Source organism: Musca vetustissima, unplaced genomic scaffold, assembly GCF_032173495.1.
Source record: "Musca vetustissima isolate MV318-11 ecotype Yass unplaced genomic scaffold, APGP_CSIRO_Mvet_v1 utg31085, whole genome shotgun sequence".
In the NCBI taxonomy this organism is placed as follows: Eukaryota; Metazoa; Arthropoda; class Insecta; order Diptera; family Muscidae; genus Musca; species Musca vetustissima.
In genome coordinates, this window is record NW_026874748.1 from 49,106 (window position 1) to 76,383 (window position 27,278).

At 34.2% G+C, this 27,278-nt stretch overlaps 2 protein-coding genes and 1 long non-coding RNA gene across 3 annotated transcripts in view; all 3 read left to right on the plus strand.

The window, feature by feature from the left end:
• Nucleotides 1-27,278, plus strand: part of LOC133336370 (myb-like protein Q) — a gene marked incomplete at its 3' end in the record, with an annotated part of 40,866 nt that overhangs the window by 2,351 nt on the left and 11,237 nt on the right. Inside the window, exon 2 of the mRNA XM_061544668.1 lies at nt 27,018-27,187. Within this exon, the coding sequence (XP_061400652.1) occupies nt 27,018-27,187 (170 nt within the window). The remainder of the gene's footprint in view (nt 1-27,017; nt 27,188-27,278) is intronic.
• On the plus strand, nt 2,423-2,858 carry LOC133336467 (uncharacterized; the record flags this gene model as incomplete). The annotated part of the gene is made up of 2 exons (XM_061544769.1): nt 2,423-2,582; nt 2,655-2,858. Coding segments are annotated over 2 exons (360 nt in total), but the record flags the coding sequence as incomplete, so codon positions are not given.
• LOC133336460 (uncharacterized) lies at nt 9,289-9,825 on the plus strand. Its single transcript, XR_009754545.1, has 2 exons — nt 9,289-9,348; nt 9,487-9,825. It is a non-coding gene; the product is annotated as an uncharacterized LOC133336460 (long non-coding RNA).

Below are 27,278 nucleotides of genomic sequence, written 5' to 3' on the forward strand. Positions count from 1 at the left end.
GGGGTCAAAACTCGATATTTAGATGAGATACATTTTTGTCGAAGTGTATACAGCCTCATTAGTCATAATGCAGAGTTTTTAAGATGTAAAAACGTCGTTGAATTCGTCGGAACAAACTTTTAATACTACACACAATGAGGTGTATACACAAAATATCTAAAATCGATCGGAAATTTTATGTGAGGGTCATTCTATTGTATATATATATGTATATTTTTTTGTAGCAAGATTTGACACCCAATTAAAAAAACAAATTTTCAAATTTTAGGCAATTCGATTGAAAAACGTTTTCTAATTTCCCAAACTGTCGAAATTTTGAGAGGTAATGTTAAATGGGTGCTACCCCGAATCTTGAGTCAATATTGATACATTTTGGTAGAGACAACCAATATTGATAATTTTTGATGGAAAGATTTGCTACCCAATGATAAGCCAAAATATTAAATTGGGGCAAGTCGATTGAAAAACGTACTAAAAATTGCCGAATAATGGGAGTAGCGTTACATAGTTTTGGGTAAAGAGATTTTATACCCAATGATACCAAATACCAAAATACTACATTACAGCCTGTTTGATTGTGTGTGTCCAGAATACCGACAGTTGGGAAGTATGGTTGTTTGTGGACTTGGGATACGTAGCCGAGCACAAAAAGTCGACTATTCGACCTTTCGATTCTGGCAAACCTGTTCAAAATCGATTTTCGAAAGATAAAAATGTTTTGGAATAATTTGTGGACAATTTGAGACAATTTCTGCGTTTTATGAATGCAATTCATAAAACATTAAATACTGGTTTCTTGTCAGAGAGTGAAAATTAACAACTTTTTAGTGTTTTATTTTGATTTTTATACCCTACACAACTATGTTGTCAGGGTATTATAGCTTTGTGCAGCCCCAAGAGTTTGTAACGCCGCGAAATATTGGTCCTAGACCCACCTTTAAGTATACCGATCGTCATATCTCGACTAGCTGAGTCGATCTAGACATGTGTGTCCGTCCGTCCGTCTGTCCATTATAATTTGTAAACACGATACAGGACACAGTTATGGACCAATCTTCACGAAATTTTGCATGTAGGATGGGTTCTGGCCAATGAAGACCCCTATTGTTTTTGGTAAAGATGGGTTAATATCTAGGGGATGAAATGGACCGAAAACTCAATTTTTATCGGGTTTTCTGGTCGCTCCAGAGGCCTCAATTATGACACAAACATCGCGAATTTTTACATATAGAAGGGGATCGGGCCAAAGAATAAGCATGCATGTTTTAATAAGGATCGGTCAATATTTAGCGGGTCAAATGAACCCTGACTTTTGTGTGAAAAATTACAAAATTTGTATTCTATAGCATATAGATTTACCCCTGAAGGACACAGACCCGAAAAGTTGTTAGTATATCCAAGGGCAGTGGTTGACCTTTAAATTGATACCAATTATATGGTCGTTTGTACTCAGATGTCGGAGTTACACTTAAATGTTTACAGTTGCTTATGTATTCAGATACTACACTAGAGGGCGGTAATATAGCGCTGATCGCTTTAAACTGTTCCATGAGGTTCCAGTTATGGTCAAGGATAACACCTACAATTTTCGGTAATGATCAGATAATAATATTGTGATGAAGTGGACCGAAAACATATTTTTTGGTGTTTTTTTTTCGAGTCGATCTATAGGCCAGTGTAAGGAAGAGCTGCTGTTGACCTTATCGGCAAGAGCGTGCAAATATCACGAAATATTGCTCAGGCTCGCATTAAAAATCCGCAGAAGGTTAGAGTTCCGTGGTAGTTGTCTATGGTATCGTATGGTCGGCCCCGTCCGACTATACTGCTCCGCTCACTGGTTTTCTTCTTCGTTATGTCTTGTCTCGTTTCTCTTTATTTTCCTTAATATTCAAATTCTGCGTCATTAGAACCACCATAAATCATGCTTTGCGCTTGTTGCTCGTATTTGATATATTGAATTTAGCATTTATATCGAAATAATTTGGAAAATGTATATGCGAATTTTTGTAACACCATTGCAGAGGTTGCTACCAGTGTTTGAAAGGAACAATGGAATGTAAAACTAGCCACAATTGAGTGAGTGGAAAGTCGGCGACAGAAACTTAAATACTGTTGCAAATAACAAATACCAAGTAAGGGGAGAGACAGAGACCAATACAAAACACATCCGAACAATAAATTATGGTTGTGCTGGTGCTTTTTTTCTTGGGAGGAATACATTTGTTTTTGTTAAAAAATAGATAGGGAGAGAGGAAAAATGAGCAAAAATTGTGGTAAAGTAGATCGAAGTAGGAAAATAGTTGTGATATTATTGAAATGTTTACATTTTATGGAGAAAATTGTGGCTTGCTTAATGGTTATAAGATATTTACAAGCAGGGTGCGCAAAAATTCGCTCGCGAATGAATTAAAATGCATGAATACATGGCCATGAACCGTATCAATTTCGTGGAGCCTATTCTCCAGAGGTGCAGGAATTCATTGAGGCATATACCTTTATAGAATATATTAAGTATGTGGAAGAGAATGATGGTGAGGGTGCAGGAGGAGATGAGGGTGGAGAAATGAACGATTGGAATGCCTGTAAAAGAAAATGACATATCCTGCCTCTGAAGAAAAAGAAGTTAAGGATGAGGAGGAAATCGCTACCAGCAGCAATGCTTCGACCATGTTCTTTGTCGATCCCAATGAATATATTTTGGGTGTATCGAAAGATCTACACTATGTGCCAGAGTGTCTTGAAGACCGAAAATGTTTGCTATAATGTCAAGGTCCGAGGTGGCGAGGCAGCCAAATGGGGTGCCATGTTCGATAGTAAATGGATTGCTGATGATATTGATGAGGGATTTTTCTAGTATGAAGTCCATAATTTTAGATTTATAGATTTTGTAATAATATTTTGAATTCATTTTTATATATTTTTTTTAAGTTACACAGAGGAACAGAGTTTTTGTTAAACAAAATTGAATTATTTTTTAAATTAACTTAAAAAAAAGAATGATTTTATGGCGATAAAGCGGGGTTTTAAACTTATCGGGATTGGGATTGGTTTTAAGAGTAGTTTTCACTTGAGAGAATAATTAGAGTTGCGCTATTTTTAATTTTGTAACAAGCGTACTTTTTGTTCACAATAGGTACGAATTGACATAAACGTACCAACACAAAAAGTATATTTTTTTTATTATTCGTGAATACATTCACGCTTAAATTGTAAATAATTAAGATTTATTATCATTTGAAGTAGAATTTTAGGTACCTTTTTGTAGTTTTCTGGGATAATGTTTTCCAACTCAATTGACAATTTACCAATGATAGAGAGAGAAACTCTCAACACCAATCCCGATCACGATAAGTGTAAAACCTCGCAAAACTCTTTACCAAACGATAATTCGCCTAAGAATGTTCGCACACACATAACAAACGGGTGAGAGCACACAACAAGGATCGTTCGTTTCGTTTGGTGGTTGAAATTCTTTCTGAAATTCTCTCACGAATGAACACAAACATTCCCGAATTCTCGTAAATGTTCAAAACAGTAACAACAATAACACCGAATGTTCGTGAACTCAATAGTTGTTGGACATGTCACATGTGTTTTGTTATTCCACACACTTTGTTATTTCACACATACATTTGTTGTGTGTTGTGTTTACTTTTTTTATGACATTTTTGTTTGTGGTTGTTTTTAACAGTGCTCGCATGCATTCGCGAACATTTTTTTTCTTGAGTTTTTCAAAAGATTATTCTTCAGCAACAAATGCTCGCGAATGAATGAATCGGCGACGCTTGCAGCGAAGTTTTATCGTTCGTGAATTTTTCGTACAATACGAACATTCGCGAGAGATTGCATATGTTTGTTCATTCATTTTTACTTTATCATTCGCGATAAATTGAAAACATTCGCCCGTGAGCATTCGTGAGAAAGAGTGTATTTTAAGCACTCTCCGCACCCTGTTTACAAGTATTCAAAGCGAGATACATGTACAATATGGAAAAAATTAACTATAAATGAAATATGAAAATATTCATTAAACATTTTTGTATTAGTATTAATCGATTAGTCCATAGTCGATTTACTTATAATTATTGGGACCTATCTTTAAATGAGGTGCCGTCATTTGGGGTACCCAGAGAATATTTCGATGTGTGGCAAACGGTATAACAAATTTAATAAACAATTCGGCTTATGATGGGGGCTACAAAAACCCTCATGACATAGTTTCATTCTCTGGAGAAATTCATTTATGGCTCATGGTTATTTTTTTTTCGGACACACAATATCTCCACACAATATCTATCAGAGAAGAAGAACACAAAACAACATGGATTTTTTTTTATTTTTAATGATGTAAATGAAGTATTCAATGTCTTTATATTTCCATTCCGTTGTGTTTGGAGTGCCCATGTTCATTGTTGTACAGAAGAAAAAAAAAAAAAATCCTTCGAATATAGATCCATTATTTTATGGTTTCTCTATTTCTCTATGAACAAATACAAAATCTAAATTCTTAATTAAATCTCTAAATGATGGATAAACACACACTGGCTTATTTACACACACCAATACGGAGACGGTTGATTTTACTATGTCTGTTCCCCCCGCCCCAAATCATCCTGACAGTAAACGGCAAAGGAATACTAAACCAAAAATAGAGAGGCACATTCATTAGATGTGTGATATGTGTTGCCCCCCCCCAAAAGGACATTTTCAGTACTGTACTTTAAACTAAATACAAACACATATATGCGGACACACACACACATACGCATAAAACCTAACGAACGAATTTAGCTCACATGAAATTCGAACATGGAGATAATTTTTCGAATTGAAACGAGTTATGATGGAGGCCGTCTAAAACATTTGTACATTTTATGAGGTTTTGTCTATTCTAAAGGATTGCAAATTTCAAGGATATGTAGGTGTGCCTGTATGAGTATAGATGGTAAACAGGTCCACAGTACAAATTATCAACACTAGACAAACAAAAAGAATGAAAATAAATTTGATATTTGTTTGTATGTGTGTGTGTGCTACAAAATAAATATAATTTACATACATACTCGTATATATTATTCTTTCTATCTACGCATAATCAACACATACAGACGCACACCTAGCCATACATACATCAAAACATGTATCCTGTACATTTGTATATTTTGCATATATTATATTATTATGCTCTGTTTGTCGCCCAATTGTCCCTGCCCCTCCCCTCTATTTTATGTATGACCAAACGTCCAACCAACCAACCAAATATTATGCATTTCAATTTACATTTATTCATGTGCATGTGCTGTTGTTGTTGGTGTTCCTCTGGTTATATATTTATAATCTAATGCTATAGGAACATAGATACTCTCACACACACATTTATTATATTATTCAACACATATGTACATAATTTTAAAATTTATAATCAAAGTGTACAGAGAGTGTACTGTACCACCACCAACACCACCCCACCCGTACCGTACGTACACTTCACAAGTCCACTCACATAGGGGTACATTTCAAAATTAAAACTGATGAGATATTTCCATGCAAATATCTTTTAATTAATAATAATCAATATTTAGCAAATTTATACAATTAAGTAACTTTCGGGTTTATTTTTCCAATGAAATTATGCGACAAAATGGAGAACATGGTCCTTGGAGGGGATGTGAAAAATTCCTTATTAAGGATTAATCCTTTGCACTCCGTTATCCCCTCTCATGGGCCATAGGGGAAGATTGCTTCTTCAAAATCGGAAAAGAAATTCATTCGGTAAATATCATGAAATTTTCAAGGGTTAATATCCCAAATGGACAAATTCCACATACGTCACGTTTTTGAGTTATGGTGTGATGAATTTTTTGCGGCAACTCTAAAATTTGTAAACCCAAATCTCTAAAAAAATCATTAATAATTCAGGGTTACGTACTTGACATGGCTGGTCTAGTTCGCAGATCAGGTGTTGTCTTCCACTTGATCTTTCCTTGGAATTCGTGGCCTTCCCCTTCTGCGTGAACAATCACTTCTCTCTTTTCTATATGCCTTTTGAGCTGGGTCATCCTCATCCATTTTCACAACATGACCTAGCCAACATCGATGTCCGAGAATAGATGGTATAGCTCATGGTTCATTCGACGAAGATATTCAACATCGACGCAAATGGACCCATAGATCTTTCGAAGAATTTATTTTCTCAAACACTGTAAGAGCCGTCCACATCTACTTGCGCAAGTACCCATGCTTCAGATCCAGATCGTTGATACCATCGGCTTGGTCTTCTCGCTATTTACTGTAAGTCCCACTTTGGCTCTCAATTTGTTCAAAAGTGCCTATTGCTGCTCGCAATGTTCGACCCATTATGTCGATGTCGTCGGATTTGCATTACGTATGACCTTTTCCAGCAGGTCACACGACAAATTGTCACCTCGTTTCCACGACAGAGGGGTCTACGATCCGAAACGACCCGAGTCTTACTCGACCAACGTCTGTCACCTCAGCCCGTTGTGTAAAAGCAATAGGGCTGCTACAACAACAACAAACTGTCACCATGTCTGAATCCTAGTTCGGTATTGAAGCGCTCCGAGAGGTACTTTCCGACTTTTACTACTCACAGTTAATGTTATCCTACATAGCATTTTTAGGATTCTTGTTCATCCAAATTCAAATGTAGTACAAAACAACCGACATACCACAATCCCCATCAGCGGTCCTAACTCCAAATTTCAGCTCTAACGGTTTAACCAAAATTCTGTACCAAATGTAGTACATTTTAGTACTTTTCGGATACTCATAGTTTGAATTAAAAAAAAAAACTTCTACAATCCATCATGTAAGAGCTCTAATTTGACCGGTGCGCAAAATGTAAACGGTACCATATTTATTACTTTCGTGCCGTTCTAGACCCTACATTTCAATTTTGATCTAAATCTCAATTTAAATTTTTTTGCTCTATCCGTTTACATGATACGAATCTGTACGAATTTCCAAAAACCCAGTTTTTCTGTTACCTTCGGACTAACAATGATTCTGACCCCAAATATCAAGATTCGTCAAATACAAACGCTACCATATTTAGTACATTCGTGCCGTCCTAGTACGAATTTCCAAAAACCCAGCCTTATCTGATATTTTCGGGCTAAGAGTAACTCTGCCCCAAATTTCAAGATTGAATCGTTTTATTAATATAGATTGGCTCATATCGAACGTGCGAATCCTTTGACAACAGTTCACAACAATTCCGAAATTGTGCGAATTGCAACAACGACTCTATATGTGTAGTGCGGTGTGTGGCATTTGAAACGTGTGCCTATGTACCTACATATATGTATAATGCCCAAAAGTTATGACCAAACTTGGAATATAACTAAATAGACACACACACATATACACATGTACTTGTATGTATATACATGTGTTCGCATTTAGGTGGTTGATTCCTGTGATAATTTGAGAAATTATGTGGCGGAAGGTGAGAGCGATATGGGGAGGGTGGGAGTTACATGGGTACCAGGCATAGACAGAATGCGTCGACGAACTTTATCAAAGCTAAAAAATTAAATCATTTAATGGTGGGGGCAGGATGGGGGAGGGTGGTTTTGAATTTTAAATTTGAGTTAATTTTAGGAGAGTGGCATCTAAGGTGTATGCCAAACGGCTACATTGGGGAATTGTTAACCCACCCAGCAATTAGTAAAACCCCTTTATACATATGTATTCATATATACACTTGAATACTGGCTTCGCATGCCACCACAAACGGAAAATTATTTGAAATATGCTATATTTGCGAAAGGCTTGTTCGTTGACTGCACACAAATAAGCGAAGCTAACGGCGGTGGGGTTTTTCGTTGCGGCGTTATAATCGACACCGCCGCAACTGCTAAATGATATTTTGCGTCCCCACAACACTAACATTGAGTGTATATATGTATGTGAGTGTACGTATATACATACATAGAAGAAATACACATTATATATTCTATGTATGAAGAATTTAGATAATTAAGGTTGCTTGTTCCAGAATTAATTTAGCAAATCGAATTGTGGTGACTGACGACGACGATGACAACAACAGCAGCCATACTAAAATTATGAATATTTGTTATCATAGTATGAGTATGAGTGTAATAACTACATGTGTATATGTGAAGGATGGGAAATTGTCAACTACACATAATTTCTCATATTTGCAAATTTTATTCAAAAGGAGAAATTTAAAATGAAAAGTCATGACTAGAATTTGTGTAAAATATTTGTATCCATTTTAGCAACAACCATCACCAATACCACCACAAACAAAAGTCACAGCACTTACCAACACATAAACACATTCAATGTAAATGGATGCAAAAGTAAATAAGCACAAGGATAATGATGCAAAAGCTAAAATTTTTAGCAATAAATTGTGACGGCAAAGCAACCTACCAACCAGCCTTCCTTCCTCATTTCTTAGGTATAATATATATAGGCAGTCAGCTAGAAGGAAGGTGGTAACCTTCTTCCCATCTCCCCGAGTTTTGTGTTGAAAATAGTGGTTGGTAACACACAGACACGTCTTTTATTCGTACCATTTCGTTTCTATTTACGTTTTCGTCCAAATAGTTTTCCTACTTTTGCGTTTCCTCAATGCTGAAGATTTTCTTTGTTTGCAAACCATATTGCCGCCCCATCCACCACCCAGAAGTCGGAAAAGGTAATAAAAAGTTTACCAGTTTTTTTAGTACTCGCAACTAAAACTATAAATTTAGATTTTTTTGGAATATAAAAAGTGTTATATATATATATATATATATATACTAGTACATATATATAGTACTGTGCAAAATAATAGCAGATGACATTTGTATTACTTTATTTCTTCTTTTTGCAATACCACAAAATATTCATAGAAGGAATATTTTTTGTGATAGAATTCGGTTTGATAAAGTCTCTCTATAACGTTACCAAACATTCCGGGGTTTCGGAGGCTAAAATTTCATTTCTAGTCCCTCTCCATTGTGGACACAATAACCCACAAAGATGGTAATCTATTTGATCCAAACATTATATATCGGTGTTTTGTTTTTGATATTGAGCCGTTCCGTCCACTCGTTCTGTTAACCTCCGTCACTAAATTGTTCGATTTGTACAGTACGTTTACATTTAACCGGATTTCGTTAACCCAGTGCGTTTCAATTGTCAATTCCTTTGCATATACGTCAAATAAATCCTCATAAAGTAGGTTAACCCGGTAAAAAGTTCTAATGTACAAGGAGTTGTATACCCTCAACCGTATGGCTAATGAGGGTGTAAAGGGTGAGATGGAAAAACTGCAACCAACTTCAGACTGCTGTCATTTCTAAGGCACTCGTCCGACAGCTGTTAAAATTATTCTAGTGACAGCTTTTTATATTGTTTAAAAGCGTACAAAAGAATTTTTTAGAAAAAAAGTTATTCGTGATGGAATTCAAGCGGCATAGTGTGATTTCTTTATATTTGGCTGGTAAGCCACCACAAGTGGTTATCCTTAGAGCACTCCAGCATTTAAATGTGAATAAATCTTTTGTGTCTCGTACCATCGCTCGTTACCGTGATACTGGTAGAGTAGCCCGACGTCAAGGAAGTGGACGGAAGAAAACAGCAACATCAGCAAAATTGGTTTGAAAAGTAAAGAAGCGACTTGATCGAAACGCGCGTGGCCGTGGCCGAAAAATGGCTCGTGAGCTGAACATATCGCAATATTCCATTCGGCAAATATTGAAAAATGAGCTCGGGGTAAAACCATTGAAATTCCAAAAAATGCAAGAACTCACACCGCAACCGAAAGAAAATGGACTCAAAAGAGTTTCTTCGCTTGGCCGAAAATGGTGAACTGCCGAATTTGGTTTTCTCCGACGAGAAAACATTCATTGCCCAGCAGTTTACTTGCCAAAGAGATCAGCTGAAAATTTGCACCTTCGGTTGGCCACCAGAACACATGCGCCAGCCATGGTGATGGTGCGGGCCGCCATAACAGCCGATGTTCGCTCTCCGCTCGTATTAATCGACCGTGGCATCAGAATAGATGCCGAATATTATTGCGAAAATATTCTGGAGGAAACGCAAACATTTTGGCCGCAGTCCTTGGACATTCCAACAGGACTCAGCACTATCGCACTCAGCACGCGCTACCCAAAAATGTTTACAAAATGAGGTTCCTCGCTTCATTTCCAGGGCACAATGGCCACCAAAAACTCCGGATATCAATCCGTTGGACTATTGTGTCTGGAGTATTTTGAAAAGCAAGGTTGGCATTAAAAAATTCCAAAGTGTCGATCACATCAAGCAAGCGCTTCGCCGGGGATAGGCCAGAATATCGCAGAGTAAAATTCGGCAGCATGTGACGGTTTCGTTGGCCGTTTGAAGGCCATAATTCGTGCCAAAGGTAACTAAATCTAACAAATCTAAACTTATTCTAAAATTTGATGCTACTTCCGACATTTTTTGCTTTCATTCAATAAAATTAAAAAAATGTAAGAATTATGGCGATTTTTTATCTCACCCTGCCTTAACTGACAAACCACTTGACGCCGGCTGCCAAAATTTGGCTCACATGGTTTTAATGTCAAAACGATACTATTATGGTTCGCAAGTTAATGAATTTATACTCAAAATTTGGGTATATACTCAATAGGGGGTACCTTTATATAGGGGCTACCTGAAAACGTGGACCTACGTCAATAAATTTTTGCATGGATATTTGGTACCCATAGAGAACTCTCTGTGTCAAATTACAGTCAATTTTCATTGTAAAATATGGCTAATATACAAAAATTACCTTAAATCGGGAGGAACGGTTATATGGGGGCTATATCAAAACATGGACCCAGAGACCCCATTGACATTAAAAATATTTGAGCCAAGTTTTGGCAGCCTTCGTCAAATGGTTCGTCATTTAACGAGTTTATACACAATATTTGGGTAAATACTATCAGCCAAATGCAAATTACAACAAATTTTGCATTATTTAGCACCCTCCCTATAAGTACGAATTTTCAAAAGATCCTCAACCTTGCAAAACATTCAGACTCCCAGCTCCACCCTTCCCATAAATCCAAATTATACCATATTTAGTACATTTCGTGCCCATAAATACGAATTTCCTTAACTATCTGAATCATATTTCTAGCAGTAATCATAATTGAAATATCATGTTTCCATTTCTATCCGTTCAACCAAAACTAAATTGTACCAAGTTTAGTACCATTAAGTACACATAATCACGAAATTTCAAAACTACCTTCATGTCTCAATTCTACATTTCAACACTAGTTTTAATCCCAATTTTCAGGATTCCAGCCCTATCCGTTCACTCAAAAACAAATATTAGGTACCATTTAGTACTTTCCATAAGTACGAATTTTCTAATATCCAACAGTAATATTAATTCTAAACTTCTGGGAGTCCAACTCAATCCTTTCACACATAATCAAGTTGTACCAAATACAATACCTTTTAGTACATAAGAAGTACTAAACTTCCATATCTCAATTCTACACTCCAACAGCAACCATTAGTGTCTAAACACAACCAGAGAGTCAGCGGCATACTTCTTTTTGGCGGACGTGAAAACGAGAGAGCTAGCAGCACAAAATGTCAATTGTTGATTTTCATTTTCTGACAGACATTTTATTCAACATATCTTAAACCTAATGAATAATAAAAAAGTGGATATTATGTCTATTTTTTATTTCCTCGATCATTTTTTTCTTCCATTTTATTATTAATTCGTTAAAAAAAAAACGTTCACAATCTTTGAAAATATGTGTGTTTTTTTTAACAGCACTGCCATATGTTTTAATATAAATTTCCCTTGAAATTTTGGTAGCACTGCTGATTTTACCTAAAATATGGCAACTCAATCAAGAGCAAGGGAGAAAATTTGAGTATGTCCTGATTTAGATTAGGCGAGTTTACTTGCGACAAGTCTTTGTTTGTAAGAGAGAGGGGCAAGGGGAATAAAAATGAAAAAAAATGCTCGTACCGACAATTTTCTGGCAATTCGTTTTGTGTATTTCGTATTTGTTGACGTTTTATATATGTATATGTATTTAAATGTGAAAAAACAACAAATAGAAACATATTTTGGAAACCGAATTGCCTTGTATAGACGCAAGAAGCAAGTTCAAAAGAGAACGACAAGAATTGACTCTTATACAACATTTTTAGGTTTCCAACTCTCTTCGTTCACCCAAATCCAAATTGTACCAGATCTAGTGCCGTTTAGTACTTTTCGTACACATAAATACGAATTTCCAATGCTGTCTCCATAGCTCAATCCATAACAGTAATCTTAATTCCAAATTTCAGGTTTCCAAATTGTACTAAATTTAGTAAAATTTAGCAATTTTCGTACCCATACGTACGAATTTCCTAAGCTACCTCAATCCCACAATCCAACCGTCATTTTATTTTAAGACTCTAGCTTTGTCTGTCTGTTCACATAAATCTTGTACCAAATATAGTACAATTTAGTACTTTTCATACACATAAGTACGATTTTTTAAAGCTATCTTAATCCTGTACTCCAATAGTTCCTATTTCCAGGATTTCATCTCTCCAATAGTTCCTATTTCCAGGATTCCATCTCTATAGTACCAAAATTAAATGCAAATAGTAACAAATTTAGTACCATTTAGTACTTTTCATACACACGTACGAATTTCTTAAACAATTTCCGTCAGTTCCCAACCTCTATTTCATATACAATTTCAAGATTCTAGCAATATATATATATGTATATATATACACAATTAGAACTAAATTTAGTAACGTTTTTGTACTTTTCGTACATTTATTGGTCGAATTTCCAAAAACCATGTGATACTACTTTCTAACATTCCATCAAATGAACCCACATTCCAAAATTCAGAATTCTAGCTCTTCACATTTGCCTAATGAAAAGGGTACCATATTTAGTACATTTCAGTACTTTTCGTACGATTCTAGTATACGATTAGATCTAAACTTTTCACATCATTAGGTCTTAAGACCTAACTTTTTGACCGATCAAAATGACACTGTTTTGAATTGATGTGTGGTTGTTGTTGTTGTAGCAACAGAATACATGTCGTTTTGTCATGTATCGTCTGGTTCTGCTTCTTCTACCTCCAAATTCAGGAATGCTGTGTTAGATATCGAGCCGACAATTCTTGCCCAATATGAATTGAGGCGGTTGCACCATCCTGATCTTAGTTGAGCTAAGACTACTCGTGTTTGCCTTGGCAGCTGCTTCTCCTCAGCTGCGATGGATGGGGGTGGTCTCCAATTATGGTATTCACTCGATATTGCTCTACTGCCTGAGCGACTGCATCCGTGTGAATACCATTCAGACCTGCTTTATAGGCTTCTTGATCTAGGGGTTCACGCTTGTACCTTTGGACCTCTCTCTCTAGATCATGAAGATCTTTCCTGACGTGCCTAGGTGGGGGAGTCCTGTCCATAAGGCTATGGCAGGGATCTTCCTGACGATAACACCCAAGCAGGTACTGCATCGACAACATATAGTTGTGACGATGGACGGGTAGGATCTTCGTCTCCTCATGGAGATGGTCCACTGGAGTCATGAGGTGACACCCTGTTGCAGTTCTCAGGGCAGCGTTCTGGCAGGTTTGAATATTCTTCCACTGCGTATCACTGACATTCGCGAACCACACTGGTGCCGCATAGCTTACCACTTTATAAGAGGTCAACAAGGTTTCTTTGTCAGCGCCCCAAGTGCTGCCGGCTAGCGACTTGAGGACCTTGTTCCTACTTCTCAGCTTATCGCATAAAGCAGTGGCATGCACGGACGACTTGAAAAGGCTGTCGAACGTTACTCCCAATATCTTGGAGTAGTTGGTGGTCGGAATCAATTCTCCATCGACCATTATGTTCAGTGGGAGCTTCATTTCAGCCGTCCATGTGGTGAACAGTGTGACTGTTGATTTGGTGGCGGATATTTTCATATTCCTCAGATGGAAGAAGTTAACAATATCGGCTATGTAGACGTTTAGCCTCTCACATATATCATCAATAATGGGACCCGACGCCATGATCGTGCAATCATTCGCATACATTACGATCTCTATGCCGTCCGGTGGTTGTGGAATATCAGAAAGGGAGAGGTTAAACAGTTCCGGTGATATCACCCCTCCTTGGGGAACTCCCTGTTTCTTTCTAGCAATTGATATGTGGTAGTTCTTGTTGGTTTTTTGAATTCCTCGGAAGACTTCATGGAAAAATATATTTATAGTTGATATCTATGGTGTTTTTTTTTTTTTTTTTTTTTTAACAACCAAACCTTAAAGAATCTCAAATTACATTTCTCGTTTCTCAAGTGTGTGTGTGTTATTTTTAAATACGTATGACTGTTGTGCATATGTGTTCGTTTGTGTATGTCCTTCTTTTCCTTTGTTTGTATTGTTTACTGCAGCTACTGCTGTCTGTTTCTCTACACTGTGGCAAAAAAAGACGTCAGTCAGTAACCCAAAATTAAGTAACAAAACGAAATGCAAGAACAAAATAAAAAGAAAAACAAAAAAGGAAACAAGAAATCACATCCTGCATTGGTATGAGTTTTGATGAACACGTGTTGGGTCTTAAATACCGAGAAATACACACACAAATAGATAGATGAAGATAGGTCGGCACCAAGAAAAAAAATCTATAAAAACAAAGAAGTGAAGACAAAAACAACAACATCCAGGATAACATCCTGTTTTTTTACTATTTCGTAGATGTGTTTTTGTTGGCCTACTACTGTTTAGAAATTGCCATAAAAGACAAGTCATATTTCATATCCTTTTGGCGTGTTCTCTCTCTCTCTCTCTCTCTCTCTTGTTAGTATTTTTGTATTTTTGATTATCTCTTCTTTTTTTACTCTTCACTTCAGAAATCTCTTTTTTCGCCCAAGAATTGCTCTTTATTTCTTTGTATGTTTGTGTTTTTTTTTTTTTCTCACCCAATGGGGATGGAAATACGAATTAGGATTGCCAAATACAAAATGCGATAACACCCGTATATAAATTCCGTATTTTTACAGCTACAACGCACACACGACGTTACCCCTATAAAAAATCTACTAAAATGCAAATAAATTATTGCGAAGTTTATATGAAAATAAAAATAGGGGAACAAAATATTTTTTAATAATATTAAGGGGGAACACATACGAGGACTTCAGGATTGGCATGTTAAGTTGGCTACTTTTCTTGTAAAAGAATAAAGAATAAAGTCGTCCAAATTAAAGTTTGACTCCGATATTCCTTTATAAGTTGATATTTCATACAAAGCCAGGCTTAAATCCCCTTTAGGCAGTTGGAAAATCCATTTTACATTGGTTACTGTTTGAACACTTGGATGTGAGTAAGGTTTATTCTCTTTGGATTCCGCACAGTTTGACAATTGCTTAACATTTTTTTTGACGAATTACTCTGTGAGACAAAATCGTGGTCAGGGTATGGAGGTGGAAAATTCCTATTGGCGGTGTAAAACCTTGGTGAGTATATGAAAACTGCAGAAGGAAAGTGCCATAGGACAAAGTTCGAGGATATGGCGATCCTATTATGCATGATGTTAATGCTCATATATATAACCTCAATTCAGCTACATTATTCTGTGATCCACTCAATTCAGCTAACTGTATAAAGGGAAAATCTCAATTCAGTTAAATTTTTTAATTAAAAAACTCTAACCAGTTACTTCTTTCTACATGAAAAACTAAATTCAGCTAATTTTTTTTGTAAATAAAACACCATTCAGCTGCATTTTTGTATAGTAAACCACAATTCAAGATGTTTTTTTTCTGTAAAAAAATACAATTCAGCATAGACTTACTGGCGCAAAAATCAATTCAGCAGACAAATTCTGCAAACAATATAAATTTACGATTTTCTGTAAATAAAAACTCAATTCAGCTAAGAAAAATGTAATTCAGTTAAAATTTTTTAATGGACAAACATAAATAATCTGCTCTTTTCTACAAGAAAACTAAATTCAACCGACTTGTTTTATATAAACTTCATTCAGCTATTTAGCAAGGTTTCCTTTCATAACATTGCAATTAAGCAATGTTAAGCACGACGTTTCTTTATAAAACAGCACAATTCAGCTTGGGTTTATTGTAGAAAAACACAATTCAGCAAAGGTTTTTCTATCTAGAAATCAGAAACAAAATTCTTCAAACACTTTCAATTCAGATATTTATGAGGAAGTTTCGTATATTAAAACAAAATTCAGTTTAAGAAAAGATAAATTTACATAAATTCTATAAAGAAATTCGATTTCATGAATTATTTTTGCTGAAAAACTAAATTCCGCAAGGTTTTGATATAGAAAAACTCATTTCAGCAAGGTTTTGATATAGAAAAACTCAATTCAGCAAGATTTTGGTATAAAAAACAACAATTTACCAAGGGTTCGGTACCGAAAACCACAATTCAGCAAGGTTTTGAAATAGAAATGTTCAATTCAGCAAATGTTTTCTATAAGGAAATTCGATTTCATGAAGTATTTTTACAGAAAAACTAAATTCCGCAAGATTTCGATATGAAAAAACTCAATTCAGCAAGACTTCGATATAAAAAACCACAATTCACCAAGGTTTTGATATAGAAATGTTTAATTCAGCAAATTTTTTCTATAAGGAAATTCGATTTCATGAAGTATTTTTACAGAAAAACTAAATTCCGCAAGATTTCGATACGAAAAAACTCAATTCAGCAAGATTTCGATATATAAAAACTCAATTCAGCAAGGTTTTGGTATAAAAAACCACAATTCATCAAGGTTTTGATATCGAAAACCACAATTCAGCAAGGTTTTGATATAGAAAAATTCAATTCAGCAAGGTTTTCTATAAGGAAATTCGATTTCATGAAGTATTTTTACAGAAAACTTAAAAGTTTTGATGTGGAAAAAATCAATTCAGCATGGTTTTCTGGTATGAACTAGGATCGAAAATTAGCAAAATGGAGGACCAAAGAAAATTATTTTTTGGAAAATCATATATTTTCGACCAAAAAACTTATACTTACAATTGGGAACATCTTCAGCGATTGGATTTATTTCAGTTCATACGCTCGCTATGTAGATCTAGAATAACGTGTTAAAATTTGGAAACGATTGGATTAAAAGTTGTTTAAGTTATCGCGCGCGTCATTTGTAATGACGCCACTCTTGCCGTCGCTTGAGCCTGACACAATAAATCGCCTATATCTTCTAGAGTTGTTGAGATTTGCACTTGAAATTTTAATGAGATACTATATATATATATTTTATTTTATAATCTATATATATATTTTTCCGAACCTTTAAAAATTTTACATTTACATATTTGTCTTTTTTGCATTTGCCACCCCTTTTTCCAAACAGCATCATAAATTTATGCACACACACACACATGTATGGTACATACATGCATGCAGAAATATGTATCCCTGTGGCAATAACATAACACATACTCACACATATACTCGTACATAATTAATAATGATTAATGTTTTCATTTCCATTTTATACATTTTTTCTTGCTCTCTACCCTTATACATTTAAAAATAGAAAAATAAAAAAAACACACACACACACACATTTTGTACATAAATTCCAATTATGGTGATAATTTATCATTTGCATGCAACCCTGGTGGTGCTGCTGGCGTAAAGATTTCTCCAGGGCTTAATAGAAGTAAGTGTTCAGATACAGAAAATCGGATTTGTATAATGCGGCACTATTATTATCTAAATTCAATCAATATTAATCAGAAAATTTAAACAATAGGAACAAAATATACAACTTTACTCGAAATCGTTTATAACGACGACCAAGGGTCCGATTGGTTATCAAAAGTGACGAAAAAAATTGTATCACATCCTAAATATCCGGCATTTACATTATAACGTTTAACCGGGTTAACCTTCTTTATGAGGATTTATTTGACATATATACAATGGAAATGACAATTTAAACCCACTGGGTTTAGCGAAATACGGTACAATGCAAATGTACTATAACTCCGTTAATCGGATATTGGCCACCATAAAATTTAGCACAGTCATCCCAAAAAAACGCAATATCCTGTACAATGGATTTAACTATTCAAATAAAACAAATCAAACACACATACATATTTTCTCACTTACATTCAAACATTTTTGTAAACAATCAACAATAGAAGTAACTAACAAAAACAGCAACCACAACAACAAAAACATATTCTAAACCAGGTGTGCCCAAAATAGGTCCCATGGGCTGTCGGTGTGTGTCAAAACTCTCTCACACACAATGATAAAAATAAAAACATTTGAAAATAAAAAATATTTTCAAATTTGTCATTCATTCCTTTTTGTTTTCATACACTGAACGAAAAAATTAGGACATTTTTGGCAAAAATTAGTTCAGAAAAAGTCGAAATATGTGACCAATACAATGGGGATTGGCGAAAAAGAAGCAAATCTATATTTATATAGGAAAATATATCATTAAGAAGCATATTTGCATTGAATACAAAATGTTCTTCTGTCTTAAAATTTGAAATACAAGTTTTTACAATTTTTCTCACAGTTTAACAAGAGAGAGACATAAATTTGAAAATTGTGTATTTGAAACAAATACAATAAGAAACATTTGCATGTATTAGTGTGGACAGCCCTGTTCTAAACCAGCAGTGCCCAAAATAGGTCCCATGGGCTGTCGGTGTGTGTCAAAACTCTCACACACACAATGATAAAAATAGAAAAATTTGAAAATAAAAAATATTTTCAAAATTGTCATTCATTCCTTTTTGTTTTCATACACTGAACGAAAAAATTAGGACATTTTTGCCAAAAATTAGTTCAGAAAAAGTCGAAATATGTGACCAATACAATGGGGATTGGTGAAACAGAAGCAAATCTATCGCTATATAGGAAAATATATCATTAACAAGCATATTTGCATTGAATACAAAATGTTTTTCTGTCTTAAAATTTGAAATACAAGTTTCTACAATTTTTCTCACAGTTTAATAAGAGAGAAATATAAATTTGAAATTGTGTATTTGAAACAAATACAATAACAAACATTTCCATGTATTAGTGTGGACAGCCCTGTTCTAAACTTAACCCTTGAACAGAGAGAACAAAGTGACAACATTATAACCGTTAGACGGATATGAATTGCGGTCACAGACATCGCACATAGTATAACCATTACAAACAAACATAGCCATTGCACGCGGACTCGGTTACGTTTACTATACGTTACGTTACGTACTTTTTTACAACAGAAGTGAAAACAAAAACGATCATAAAATACACCAGCATAAACATAAAAAAATTGAATTTACAGTACGTCAAGAATGAGTTTACACATTGAATAAATAAAAACTTTTCCAATATTATTAATAATAAACAAAAATATTTCTTTTTTAAACTTATATTTTAAATTATTTTATGTACAGAGATAAATTGCTAAAGAAATAGCAATTTCAGTTTTAAAATATAAAAAAGTATATAACAAAAAATTGTAAATGTTTACATTTTCAATTAATGTTCATAATTTTAATATTTTGTTTGACCGCCCTTGGCGTCTACCACACATAGTAGACGTTTTTCATCGAATGGATCAATTTTTGCAAGTCATAGTTGTTCGGAATGTGGTGCCACTCATCCAATATTGCAGCCGGGATTTTGGGCTGGAGTATCCAAAACTTTGCCACATTTCTAAAGAAGCCACATCCTCACTATATCAAATTGTATTAAGTGCAGCATAAAGTTACGATAAATAACGAATAAATATCAAATATACTAAAATTTGAGTTGTTTCGAGGTTCTACATTTGAAAATGTTTAATAATTATCTATGTGTAAAGTCATTCGTGACATACTGTATATCTTCACTCAGGTGCATAGATGTACCTCCTGCAGCAGTTTCCATTGAATCGATTGAGCTGATATTACTAGGGCATAATCATTATAGCATCTCCTAAGCAATGGTAACATTACACTGTTTCGGAAACGAATAAATATCCTGTATTTTGTTCAACCGATTTGACTATATTTGCATATTTTACGTTCTAATTGGGTAGAAAATCGTCCTTCCGAAAATATATAAACATTGGCCCACTCGTAATAATATTTTGCAAACACTCCATTCCATTTTTTACGTTTTGGAGTTAAACCTTATATACGCCCCACCTTATATACGAACTTCAAACCTAATAATAATTTCTTAATACCATAACTCTTTGTTCGTATTTTTCTTTCCAACAGTCTACTAGTGTTAGCATTTTTCATACACAAAAGAAAATGGCGTTCTCTATGTAAAACGTTATTCAGGAATTTTTGCCGAATAAATTGTCAATTTATAGTCAAACTTAAATTTGGATGCCGTTCTCCTTTATTCTTAATAAAAACGATGCTAACTTAACTTGCCAAGCCTGATAATCCTCTTTTTTTAGGAAACCAATTTCAAGTCCGAAGATAGAATTTGTGGCTATTGAGTTAGTAGTTTCCTCTATACATCGCCGAAATAATAGTTGTAGTAATATACGTCTGATCAACTAAACCTAATTTCTCAAGTAATGGACATATTTTGATTTCATGTCAGATATGATGATAACGCACCACAGATTTCAGATTATTATAACTTTTAATCCATCATCCGCATTTCGCTTCTGGATATCTCCCAATTATTGCTGATACATACTTTTATTGAGTTCATATTCGTTTTCTCCAATGGTGGTAAAATTAAAAAAAGGTAAAAAACTGAAATGTTTTTTTTTTTTGCAAAATGACAAAATGTTAAAAATATTATGTCCATAATTTTTCATTTTACACAAATTTTATTCCAATGTGTATGAACATGGAGAGATGAAAAGCAATAGACTTTAGCGGAATTACTGAACTGTTGGCCTGATAACATAATAGGACAAAAAATGATGAGTCGAAAATTTCTGATTTTGACCAAATTTTACTTCCTGGTCATTTATGATTGGATGTGTACTTATCTGAGTATCATACATACTTTTATGAGCATATTTATTCAAGTTGTTCAGTCAGATATGTGCATAGAAAATTAATAATAGTTCAGAGGTATGGTTACGGTTGATGCTATAACTCTTCGTCATCGCGGAATTTTGGAATTTTTAATTTGCATTACTTACTTCCGTGGGATGGCATGACTGACTGCGAAAATGTCTGCAAAGTCTATTCAACGATTTTTGTGTCTACAACCAAAAGTGTTTCTTTTTTCCAAGTATAGATATATTAAATTCAGTTGTGAGTAAATTTCGTCCATTGTATCACCACAATTTTTATAGGGATGATGCGTATTTGTAACCAATTTACTCTGCAAATTTTAAAGCGGTAATCTGTAATTCTCCTTAGGATATAAAAATAGAATACCTATGTCATTTCACATTTGTGATTACTTTTGATGCTATAACTCCACATTCACACGAAATTCTAGGATTTTATCTAGCCTATGGTTTTTCTATCGGGTAGCATGAGGCGCTATAAAAAAATTCTCAGTAAAATCGGTTGAGCAGTTTTTGACTAATCAAACAAAAAAAAATATTTTCTCTGTATGTAAATTATTTAAATGAAACGGAGAGTGCATTTTTTCCCAATCGTACCACGCTCATTTTTGTATGGATGATGTGTATTTACACCTACGTTTTTCAGACAAATTTTGAAGACGGTATCTATAACCGTTCTAAAGATATACGCATATTAAATGTACAGAAATTTGGAGGTATTTGCGTCTATCGGTTGTTGCGTCTATCGGTGACATACAAACAATTTTTTTTCTATTTTATATCTATAGATTCGTTCACTCAGTATCAAATGTGCGAATTTTTAATACTATTTAGTACATTCGTACAGTTCTAGTCCAAATTTTCCGTCTCATTAACGCAATGGCCCAAATATTGGAGTTTCAGTAACATTTCTTGTAACATTTACGGACTTTCATACAATTTCGCTTTTAATTTAAATTGCAGTTCGTCGTTTTGCTTTCGTTATGGAATTGAGCTTTAAAATGCTATAACGAATAGCTTACGTTTACGTTACGTCACGTCAACAAACTGACTAATTTAAAATGCTACAACAATGTATATGCTTGTCCGCTTCTATATATCTTAATCATGGATACTTGAAATCAGTAATACCATCTCTCCTCCCCTCCTAAATACGTTCATTGAATGTTCACGGAAATAATGTCAATGCAAAAGCCAATGCTAAGCTCTATCACACAGGATGTATACACAATTAAACCCCCAACCACCCACTTGAACACAATCAAAGGATAATGAGTCGATTTGTTGTTAGCATTTATTTCAGATGATTGACGGATCTCAACAGAAGAGAGGGAAATCTATAGACTAGTGAATATGCATGCTAGACAATTATTTTTTTAAGTTTGTTCCATTTGTAGAGTTTGGTAGTTCCTAGACGAACTAGTTCATTGGACCTATTCCGATAAAGGAACGATATGAACTACACCCCGTCCATTGTTCCCATGTAGTAGGTCAATCAAATAAGACATTTAAAAAATTTGGTATTCCTATAGGTCCGTCATTTTAAAAATCCAAGGACTCTTGTAGGTCGGTGAAAAAAACTGTTTCCAAAAAACTGCGCATATTGTAGGTCCTTGAAAAAAAAAAAATTACTAAAAAAATCCACGTCTATTGTAGGTTCTTGAAAAAGTTATTTCAAATATTTTATTTAATTCAAAGCCATTGTAGTCATTGAAAAAAATTGAAAAATTCTCTCCTTTTGTTGACCCTTGAAAAAATTATTTTAAAAATCCAAAGCCATTGTAAGTCCTTGAAAAAAATTATTGTAGGTCCTTGAAAAAATTATTTAAAAAATCCACGTCTATTTTAGGTCATTGAAAAAATTATTTAAAAGATTCACAGCCATTGTAAGTCCTTGCAAAAATTATTTAAAAAAAATCCATGCCTATTGTAGGTCATTGAAAAAAAAAAATTGTTTAAAAAATCCACGTCTGTAGTAGGACCTTGAAAAAAATATTTAAAAATCCATGCCTTTGGTGAGTCCTTGAAAAAAATTGTTTAAAAAAGCAACGTCTATTGTAGGACCTCGAAAAAAAATATTTAAAAAATCCACGCATATAGTTGAAGAAATATATTTAAAAATTGCAGGTCATTGAAAAAATAAAAACAAAACATTTTAAAAGTACCTACAATCGATCGGGACTTTTAATGTATTTTTTTTTTGCTGGGAATACATTGCCACCAATGCGAACACATTATATCAAATTAGACATAATTCGAATGAAGAATGTGGCCCAAAATCCCCCAAAATACCGAATAATGGAGAGGAGTTCCATTATATAGGGACTACCCCGAAAGTTTAGAGTATATTAATAATTTTTCGATATGGAATTTTTCAATAAAATTTAAATCTAAAATACTAAATTTTATTGAAAAAAAAAACTGTCCAAATTTTGCAAAATATCGACATTTGGAGGAGGGATATACTAAAAAGGCCCAATATTCAAAATGTTGGGTAGGTAGATTTGCTACCCAATGATACCACAAACAACTACTCATATTCAAAAATTTTGGTAGGAAATTTTGATATCTAATGAGAATCAAAAGTAATAAATTGCAGCCAATTCTGTTGATAAATGGGCTTAAAATGTCGAATATTTATGGCTATCGTTATATGGGCGATATACCAAAACGGTATGGTCTGATATATTCCATTTTCAATGCCAAACATCCCAGTAGTAGTACTAGCAATATTGTATCTTAAATATTGCGATCTCATCGCTAAATGGACTCGTAGTTTATGGGGTCTTCCGTGAATATATCGAAATGTTGCAATTCCGTTTATCTTATGATGCCGGTTAATGTATCTTCATTCATTTGTCAATGAGAAATCAATATCTCTCCACCACCCATCTTTTCGATTTTAAATTATGTGCAATATATAATTAGGTTTAATGTAAAATATTTGATATAACTAAGGTGGTATGTATGTATATATCCGATATATACCTAAAATCCCTGCCACCACTGGTTGCCACCCATAACGGTTAATGCCACCTCCTAAACACAAACTAACCAATAAAAGTCCGAACATATATTGTATATGGTTATGTGTGCTGGTGTGTAGACATGCTTACTGGGGCTGAATGAACCATTGACAAAATTGAGACATATGCACACACACACACACACACACATGACTTTATGTTCCTCTAAGCTTATGGAATTTCTGGGTGGTGGTGGCATATAGACCGAACCGAATTCATTAAAATTATTTGTATAAAATACACGCTTATATTCGTATACAATCTGTCACATAACCACATATAAATGTGTATGTATGTGTGTATACATAAATACAGTGGATCTTCGCTAAAACACCAATTTTATATTTGTCTAGCCACATTTTCCATCAAAAATAATTTGTTGTTATATAAGGGAATTTTCTCTATAACGATCGATATTATGTATTCATCGATATATCCAGTCAGATATATTTATTATTATGCAAGGTCTCTTATTGGTCTCTTGTGTGACATACATTATTACTTAGTACAAGGCAGGATTTTGCTGCTGGACCCCCTCCCCTTGTCTTGCTCGTCATTCTCTTTTGCGAATGACGAGCACGATAACTCAAAAACTAAAAACCCAATCGATTCCAAATTTTTACACGTTGCTCTGTGAGTGTATAGCTATCGTATGAACTAAAATAAAGCCAATCGATGAAGATCTTTTAGAGCGAAGTCAATAATCCTAGTTCATACGAGAGCCAGACATGTACTCTTTCTAACACCGTTGGAATTTTCGGATTCCGATGTTCCAGTGAGGAGTTATCATGCCCGCCATCAAAAATAAGGACTTCTCTTTAATTACAAAAAACAACAACAAAACAATTACATAATTTTTGTAAATTATTTTTCTTCTCTTTTAAATCTTCAAATATATATGTGCAAAGTTACAAACCTTAACAAGCACTGATATTGATTTACCAGCCCATTGAAAATCTTGAAAAATTAAAAACGAGATTGGGGACGGTTTCCTTAATATGGATTTTAGTAAAGCATTTGTAATTTCCAAATTGATTAATGGAAGTAGCTATTTTGTCAAAAACCTAATGGTTTTGGGTGAATTTCCGACTTTTTTGACGTATGTATTATACGTTGGAAATGCATGTAATTTACGTAGCTACTTCTGACGGGTTATACACCGTACAATCCTGACATGACAGCCACAGACTTCTTTTTATTCCCGCACATCAAAAAATAAATAAATTTCGTCGCCAGAAGATGTTGGGAAAAAGAGCTGGAGAATTCTTTAAAAAACTGTAAAACCATTTTTGATGATAAATATTCGCATTTTCATTATTAGGCCAGTCTCCGATTCTGCCAATCTAATAAACCTAATTTTAGAGCTTTAAAATATTGCATATACACTCAGTAGAAGAAGTCTGCGTAAAAGATTTATGCACATATGCGTGCATGATTGGTATCACCACTTGTGAGTATTGGCGGCCGGCCAGAACGTAGACGAGGAACAAAGCCCCGGTCGATTAGAAATTTTTTACCTCTCTTTGTATTGAAGAATGTGTTCTACAAACAATTCTTGTGAAACTGATCTTTTACGCGTTCACCAATTTGCGATGCTGAAAGAGTTAGATTTTTTTACACACTTTGCAAAGCTTTGCGCAGAACGTAGACGAGGAACAAAAGCCCCGGTCGATTGGAAATTTTTACCACTCTTTGTATTGATGAATGTGTCCTACTAACAATTCGACCAATTTGTCTATTTATTTGAAAGAATTTGACAACCGCATAAACTATGTGCTTCAACGTATGCCATTTCCGCATTATGTCATTCCCTTTCGTTGTATTCAAGGAAATGAATAAGCGTATCCTAATGATGACGACATTTTATCCTCTATATAGGTTATGTGTTTTTAAAGCAAAAAAGGGAAGAGGATGAAAAGTATTTAAGTAATTTGTATAAAGAAGTCATGTATTCTGTTTTTTTTTCAATACCATAAAGATGTCATAGCATAATCTCTGCTAAATCTTAAATGTCTGATTGCAGGGTGTTTTAAAGAATTTTCTTTTTCCATTTGATAACTTCGCAACTATGTCTTCTTCTCCTCTCACCTGTATATAATATAACTGCTAACAGGTCCTTGTATCCTTTTTATGTGACAATCCCTCACAAGAGGTTTTCATATTCGTTTTTTACTTTCTAACAATGTTGCTATCCTTTGTCATTTGGGGATTTTCCAGTTCATTTGTGGTTCATCCACTAAAAATAGAAACATTTTCCATTGAATATTCAGATTTCTGAGACAATTTTTGATTTTCCAAAACCAAACTTACTTTCAATTCCTCCTATATTAAACTCTTGAAATTATTCTTAATTATCCATATACACAAAGTTTATTTAAATAGGTTACACCCTTCGTGAAAAAGAGGTCCTGAAACAATTTTCCTAAAATAAATTCGCTTCAAGTGTTGAAATTACTATCTCTAAATTCATAGTATTAATGTGTAGGCTCTATTCTACAAGAGTTCTCAATAAAAATAATATTCATATTCCGTAGCACGTACATGCATGCATACACAATTATATCTATGAACCATAAAATCTTTAAAATTTCTCCACATTAATGTATAATTGAAACTGGTTTTAGTTTCTTTCATTTGAATTAATATCTGGTTTCTGGGTTGTATGGCTGGTGGCAACGGCTGTAAAACACGTACATGATGTCGTCTAAACCATTTGTTGTTTTTCAGACTTGGCCATATGTCATTTGGATGGAGTACAGAAAATAATAAGAAGAAGAAAAAACAACTATTTTGTAATCTAGTTTGTATTAAATGATTAATTTGTTTGTTTCACATTTTCCCCTCTCCGCCCATTCAGATTTATATTAGATAAAAAAATAATTTAAGTAGTCAACAACAATACCACCAAACAATTTATTTATTGCAAGTTTATGTACGATTTCTAATTTGAATATTTTTTTGTTTTCTTTCTCATTCCAGGAATATGATATACAAGATCATCGACCGTTTCTATCACTCAATCAAAGTGGCCTAAATAAACCTGATCAAATCAAATTTGCCCGTTATCTTGGACAAGGTTTACCGACGTTTACATTATTTTGCATTTATAGTAATTTTAAAAATTTATTTTGCACAAAACGTACCGAAAAGTAAGTATCATTTCAATATTAATTGTTTGTCATATGTTTATGTTCTTTTTTATCTATTCTTTGCTAATTAGAGATACAATGTAAATTGTGG